The following is a 6,789-nucleotide window of genomic DNA, read 5'->3' as shown; positions in this document are numbered from 1 at the left end:
GCCAACAAGCCGGCCGAGACGCACATTGTTCACAGCCGCAGGCCCCCCCCCACCCCCAGTTAAACAGGGTGACGACGCAGCACCCCCGGCGGGGCAGGAAGAGTCTCCCGGGAGCCCCCGTCCGGACGGAGGGTGGCGCGGAGCCGTCACTCCCGCGTGAACTCTGTCCCCCGGGTGGGTGTTTCTGGAGCGCGCTGGGGTGACATTCAGCCTCCGCATTCATTTTTATGATAATTCCGAGCAAATTGTGGTGCAATAAACTCTTCAAGCCTGTCTTTTCTGGTGAAAGCCGCGAATCAATCAGCGGTGGGCTTTTTTGGGGGCTTTTCAATGTGCGGTGATCATTTAGCGCTGACGGGCATTGTGAGACCTCGGCTCGCCCCGTCTCTGCTCTGTCATTAATTCCAGCCCTCGCCCTTCTGGAGTCGAGTGAGGGACGGCTGGGAAAGCGTCGCCCTCTTCAGCTCTGTTATTGCACAAAATAGCGGCGCAATAATTTTTTGTCAATGTTTTACTCTAAAAGCTTTCTACGTCAGTTTTGAAAAGGAAGCAATAAAGCCCATTCAATGGCATGAATAAAAATCCTTTGAGGGTTCAGAGCCGAGCTTCTTTCTTCAGCTGGTAATCAAATTGGAGCTAAAATGAAATTGAGTTTTCTTATGAAAATAGCCTTTGTTGCTGGGAAGGCTGGTAATTCATAAACAATAACCTGCTCTTTTGTGTGGATAATAATATATTCATGTTCTTTCAATAGGGTAAAAGCCAGACCTAGTGCATTATGGTACAGTAAAAAAAACCAGCAGAAGGGCTGGCTGGAAGGATCTGGAAGAGGCGATGTGGCACTGGGGGCCGTGCCTCCGGCTCCCCTCTGAAGGGCCCTCCGCTTTATCTGTGCGCCGCTTTTCCCGGCGGCTCGGCGGCGGCGGCTCCGCGCTCGGTGGACGGTGATGGACTCACGCTGTGCTCGCTCCGGGCCCCGTCCGTCCGTCTGCCGGCCCGGGACAGACGTGCGGCGGCGGGGGCGGCTCGGAGCACGCGGGACGGAGAGGTCCGGCGCCCGACGGGGCGGCACCGGGCAGGGAGCCCTGCAGGTAGGCTGGCGGGGGCCCCCCCCCCCCCGGGAGCTCCGCCGGGCGGGGCGGGCGGCGGGAGGCAGCTGGTGGGGGAGAGGGGGACGGAGCCAGGCAGGGTCACCCCGAGGGGCCGCGCCCGGCTGGGGCGGCTGGGTGGCGGGCGCATCGGGGCTCCCGCGCCCCGTGGGTGGCCCCGGAGCCGGGCTCGGGTCGCCGGAGCCCGGTGCGTGTGTCTGCGGGCTGTGGGCACGGGGTGTCCCTGTGCGAGGCCGCGGGTGCCCGGCCGGGTGGGGGGGCGTTCCCGGGGCCGAGCTCGCCCCCCGCCCCCCGCGCGTGGCCCCCGGCTGTGCCCCGGGCGGCGGCGGCGCCGATTGTGCGTCTCAAGTTGGCAGAAAGTTGCGCTTGGTGGTGGCAAAGGTCCGCAGCCTCTGTGCCTTCAGGCGGGGCTCCGCCGGGGGGGAGCCCTGGGGCCCGGGGCCGGGGGGGGGCACCGGGGGTGGGTACGTGAGCGGGCGCCCCGGAGCCCCGGAGCCCGGGGGGGGGGCAGGTGTGCCGCTGTGCGGGAGCGACGGTCGGCCGCTGGTGTGAGTCTGCGGACGGAGTTGGAGGGGCCAACAGCCAAGTCAGAGCGGAAAGACCCCGGGCGGAGGCGGGGGGCGCGTCGGGACGGGGTGAAGGCGGGGCGGCCCCCCCCCCCCCGTGCCGGACGCCGGGCCGGGTCCTCCCCAGCCGCTCCGGGCGGGCTCCGCGGACTCCTCCCCGAGGGTCCTGCCGGGAGGGCGGCGTGCGTGGGGCTCGGCCGCGGGGCCGAGGGGCCGAGGGGCCGAGGGGCTGAGGGGCCGAGGGGCCGAGGGGCCGAGGGGCCGAGGGGCCGAGGGGCTGAGGGGCCGAGGGGCCGAGGGGCCGAGGGGCTGAGGGGGCCGAGGGGCCGAGGGGCCGAGGGGCCGAGGGGCTGAGGGGCCGAGGGGCCGAGGGGCTGAGGGGCTGAGGGGCTGAGGGGCCGAGGGGCTCTGCGAACTCCATTCTTGGTTCTGAGCTGGGGGTGGAGAAGCCGACGGGAAAACCCGCTGTGACAGTGAAGCCGGGAAACTTTGACAGCTCCGGAGGAGCCGAGTCAGGGAGGGCGAGACCACGCCTCAGAGAGGCACGAGGAAGGGGGGGGTGCGGGAGGGGGGTGTGCGGGAGGGGGGGTGCGGGAGGGGACAGAGAGGGAGGGGACATTGAGGGAGGGGGTGTGCAGAAGGAGGGTGTGTGGTAGGGGGGCTTTCTGGGAGGGGGTTGTGCGGTTGTGGGGGGCTGTCCGGGAGGGGGGTGTGCGGTAGGGGGGCTGTCCGGGAGGGGGGGTGTGCAGTAGGGGGGCTGTCCGGGAGGGGGGTGTGCTGTGGGGTGTGCGGTAGGGGGGCTGTCCGGGAGGGGGTGTGCGGTAGGGGGGCTGTCCGGGAGGGGGGGTGTGCAGTAGGGGGGCTGTCTGGGAGGGAGGTGTGCGGTTGTGGGGGGCTGTCTAGGAGGGGGGGTGTGCTGTGTGGTGTGCGGTAGGGGGGCTCTCCAGGAGGGGGGTGTGCGGTGGGGAGGTGTGCGGTAGGGGGGCTGTGGGGGAGGGGGTGTGCGGTGGGGAGGTGTGCGGTAGGGGGGCTGTGGGGGAGGGGGCCGGGCCTCCCCGCCGTCTGGTGGGGCCGGGCTGGGGTTTTGTGCCGGCTCGCAGTCGCTCGCGCGTGGTCTGGCTGTGTTCACAGTGACATTGTGCACTGACAAAAGCCCCCTCCCGGGCGGGCGCAGGCTGCGGTTCCGGGGGGTCGGTCATTCGCCGGTTAGCGCGCGCCGGAGCGGCGGAGCCGCGTTCTCCTTCCCGCGCCTGCGTGTGTTCCCCGCGCTCACCGACGCCGCTGTCCCCGGAGCCTGGGGACGAGGAGTGTCGCGCGCTGCCGTCCGCCCCCTCCGCGCCTCCCGCGGCCGCGGCCCTCGCCCCCCGAGCTCCGGGTTTTCCGTCCGCTTCGCGCCTCTCTTGGGAGGAAAGGCGGGATTCTCTGGGCCTCCCCGCTGCGCGTGTCGAGGCCCCGGGCCCCTCCCGCGGCGGAGCGTCTGCGCCTCCCACGTGAGGGCCGAGCGCGCGTCCTCAGAGTCGCCTGTCGACGTCGCGGCACAGAAAGGGCGCCGTGATCGCCCTCACGCCGGCTCTTCAGCGGGCGGGTGACAAGTTCTCCCTTAAATCACGGGGTCTGCGGGCGGGCGGGCGGAGCGCTGTCACCGAGGCGCTGCGTGGGGAGGGCGAGCAGCTGCGCCCTGCGGCGGGGGGTTGGTGGGGGGGGGGTGGGGAGTGGCCCCGTTCCCCGCAGCGTGGGGGGGGCTCCTTGGCGGGGGGCGTCTGGGCCAGGAGTTCGGGCTGATGGTCGCCGGCCAGGCACCTGCTCCTCCCTGTGGTTCCTGAGGGGAGCCCAGTGCGGGCCGTGCTGGGCGTCCTCGCGTGCGGCCCGGGGGGGGGGGTGTGGAGCCCGGGGCGTACGCCCGACGGGCAGGCGCTGCACCCCTGCACGCGCCCGAGGGCCTCCGCCCCCGACCCGCAGGGTGCAGGCGGGCCCCGACGCCCCTCACACACACCTCGCACGCCTGGTCGCCGCGCACCTCCGCCCCAGACGTGGCTTGGGCAGAGGGCGGGCGGCACTGGGCCCCGTGGCCCCCGGGCTGAGCGTCAAAGGGGGCGTCAGCGTGGACGGAGAGTCTGACCGCCCGAGGGGGGCAGGGGGGCGGCCCAGGGGGTCGCCCGGTGCTGGGGATGCAGCCCGGGGTCTCCTCGAGGTCCCCTCCCGTCCCGCCCGCACTCCGGCTCTCTCCCCCCGCCGCCAGGCTCAGGCTGCCCTTCCCCTCCCGTCCCGCCCGCACTCCGGCCCTCCCCCCGCGGCCAGGCTCAGGCTGCCCTTTCTCTCAGGGACGTTGCCTCTCGGCCCAGCCTGTGGACACGAGTCACCCACCTACCGGTGATCTGGAACTTTCTCCCAGGGCGCCTAAGTCCTCCAGGTGCAGGCTGGGAACGGTCCTCCGGGCCTCCCTAGCTGCTGGCTCCTTGCCCCGCTGCGTTCGCCGGGGTCCCGGCCCCGTCGGGTCTGGAGGAGTCTGTCCGGCCCCACCCTTGCTGCCAGGCCCTGCCCCGCGCTCTGGCCCACCCGCGTCGGGTGTAGTTGTGTGAAGAGGGAAGGACTGACTGGCCCAGCACCCAGGGCCTCCCCCCCCCAGCCCCCACCACCCCGCCATTCGTACTTACCACACGGACCTGCAAGACAGGGGCGGGCAGCAGAGCACCAGGAGGCCAGGGTGGGTGAGCACTTGGTTATTGCTTTATTTTTTTAATTAGGGAATGAGGATGTAGATGAAAATCAGCGTTGGCGAAGGACAAGATAATTGTCACGTGGCATGGTGAACCTTTTCTTTCTTGCCTGCTTTGCTTCGTCCAGCCCTACTTGACCTCCTTCTCTCCGTGGCGTTGGGGTGGAGGTTAAGTGCTTCTCCACCGCTGTACGCAGATTGTACCCCTAAGAGCGTGGATGGAGTACAAAGCCCGCTGCTACTGTGCTGACCTTTGGCTTCCTCGTGCTATTGAAAATCAAGAGCGCACTTGCCGAGTTGCGTTCCTTGTTCAGGGCCGGCACAGGCGGTGGAAGCCCCGCTCCCGCTGTGCGCCCGGTCCAGGCCTGCCCTTGGAGACCCCTGGCTAGCGCTTCCTTCTGAGAGACAAACCTGGAAGTCAACGTGCACTGGTCGATTTTATACCTGCTTTAATTTCATGCTACATATCTTGTTAAGCGTGCCACCTAGACCGGCGCTGGTGGCTCACACCTGTAGTCCTAGCTACCCGGGATGCCGAGATCTGAGGATTGCGGTTTGAAGCCGGCCTGGGAGAAAACGCGGTGAGATTCTTACCTCCAGTAGATATCACAAAGCTGGAGGGAGGGGTATGGCTCAAGTAGCAGAGCACTAACTGAGCAAAGAAGCTAAGGGAAAGCCCAAGCCTCGAATTCATGCCCCAGTTCAGGCATATTTTTTTTTGGCCAGTCCTGGGCCTTGGACTCAGGGCCTGAGCACTGTCCCTGGCTTCTTCTTGCTCAAGGCTAGCACTCTGCCACTTGAGCCACAGCGCCCCTTCTGGCCATTTTCTGTATATGTGGTGCTGGGGAATTGAACCCAGGGCCTCATGTATACGAGGCAGGCACTCTACCGCTAGATCATATCCCCAGCCCTGGCACAAATTTTTTAAGTGCCAAAAATTAGGAATTAATCTTGACAGAGAGGAAAAATGGAAAGAAATGACCCGGTGTTCAAAGTACTGCATATACTATTAAAATATTATTTTTTTCTTTTTAAAATGTTATAGTTGTGTTTTGGAATATAATTGCTATATTAAATTTGCTGTCCGTGGGGAGGAAGTATTTAATACAAGATTTTTTGTGCTGCTCTAGAAGTTTCCGGTGTCCCATTGCACCAGGAGGAATAGATTTTACGTGTCATGGCCTCGATGTCCTTGGTGACTTTGTCCTTTGGAGACTAAGGGTTGGACTGATCCTTGGAGGCAGCGATTCCGATCGTGGGGATTCACGTTGGCCTTCCCTCGGCGTTGCTGCCTGTTGCAGTCATCTTTAGTGCTGCAGAGAGCGCAGGCGCGTGGTGCTTCCTTCCCGGTGTGGGTTCTGAGCCGTGGCGCCGGGCTCCAGGCTCCGGGCTCCGGGCTCCGGGCTCCGGGCTCCAGCCTCCGGGCTCCGGGCTCCGGGCTCCAGCCTCCGGGCTCCGGGCTCCGGGCTCCAGGCTCCGGGCTCCGGGCTCCGGGCTCCGGCCTCCGGGCTCCGGGCTCCGGGCTCCGGGCTCCGGGCTCCGGCCTCCGGGCTCCGGCCTCCGGGCTCCGGGCTCCGGGCTCCAGCCTCCGGGCTCCGGGCTCCGGGCTCCAGCCTCCGGGCTCCGGGCTCCGGGCTCCGGGCTCCGGGCTCCGGGCTCCGGGCTCCGGCCTCCGGGCTCCGGGCTCCGGGCTCCGGGCTCCGGGCTCCGGGCTCCGGGCTCCGCTGCTCGGTCGTCTGCGCTCAGTAGGAGCGCGGTGCTTGCTCTCCGTCTCCTCACGCGGGGCCGGAGCGACTCCCGCACGCGTGCCGCCGCCGGGTAGTGGCCGTGGCCGTGGCCGCCCCGTATTGTTGGGGGCGTGGTGGAGGAGGGCTCGCCTGCGGGGCGTTTCTGACGGCGGTGGGCTGGGCCCCGGGCGGGGGCCTCTGCTCGGGGGGCCGGCGGTGCCTTCCGAGGGCGTCCTGTGCGAGGCGAGCGCACGCACGGCCCCCGCACCCCGGTGGGAGGACGCATTCCCCCCTCCCCCCCGGAGGAAGCCACAGGCCCCAGCCAGCTGGGCTTGGAGTCACCGCCCCCCCCCGGCTCTGCCTGCACCCCAGGGACAGCTGCTCCCCGGCAGGCCTGGACAGCGGCGTGTCGGGGTGCAGCAGTGTCCCCCCCCCCCCCGGCCTCCCTGTGCGGAGAACTTTGAGGTCCTGGGTCTCCCTGGAGGAGTCATGCGCCCTGGGACAGGGGCGTCCGGCAGAGGGGGGAGCAGGGGCTCCTGGGGGGTGGGTAGCCCTCTCCCCTGGGTAAGGCGGAGCACCCCAGGGCCTCGTGCTCCGTCAGGAAGATGACGCCGCTCACCACTGGAAACCCGGACCCCCGCAACCCATGTCCCCGAGGTCCCCAGTGCCGG

At 67.9% G+C, this 6,789-nt stretch overlaps 1 protein-coding gene across 1 annotated transcript; it reads right to left on the bottom strand.

Annotated features, from left to right (window-relative positions):
- Window positions 1-2,870: 2,870 nt before the first annotated feature.
- On the bottom strand, window positions 2,871-6,404 carry LOC125349741 (basic salivary proline-rich protein 4-like). The gene is made up of 4 exons (XM_048344110.1): window positions 6,171-6,404; window positions 4,330-4,338; window positions 3,629-3,752; window positions 2,871-3,196 (listed from the first exon to the last, which is right to left on the bottom strand). Exons 1-4 carry the CDS (start codon window positions 6,402-6,404, stop codon window positions 2,871-2,873), a joined length of 693 nt encoding a protein of 230 aa, XP_048200067.1.
- Between the last annotated feature and the right edge of the window lie 385 nt (window positions 6,405-6,789).

The sequence above is a fragment of the Perognathus longimembris genome, chromosome 3, assembly GCF_023159225.1.
Source record: "Perognathus longimembris pacificus isolate PPM17 chromosome 3, ASM2315922v1, whole genome shotgun sequence".
NCBI classification, from domain to species: Eukaryota; Metazoa; Chordata; class Mammalia; order Rodentia; family Heteromyidae; genus Perognathus; species Perognathus longimembris.
This window is presented reverse-complemented; position numbering and strand designations above follow the sequence as displayed.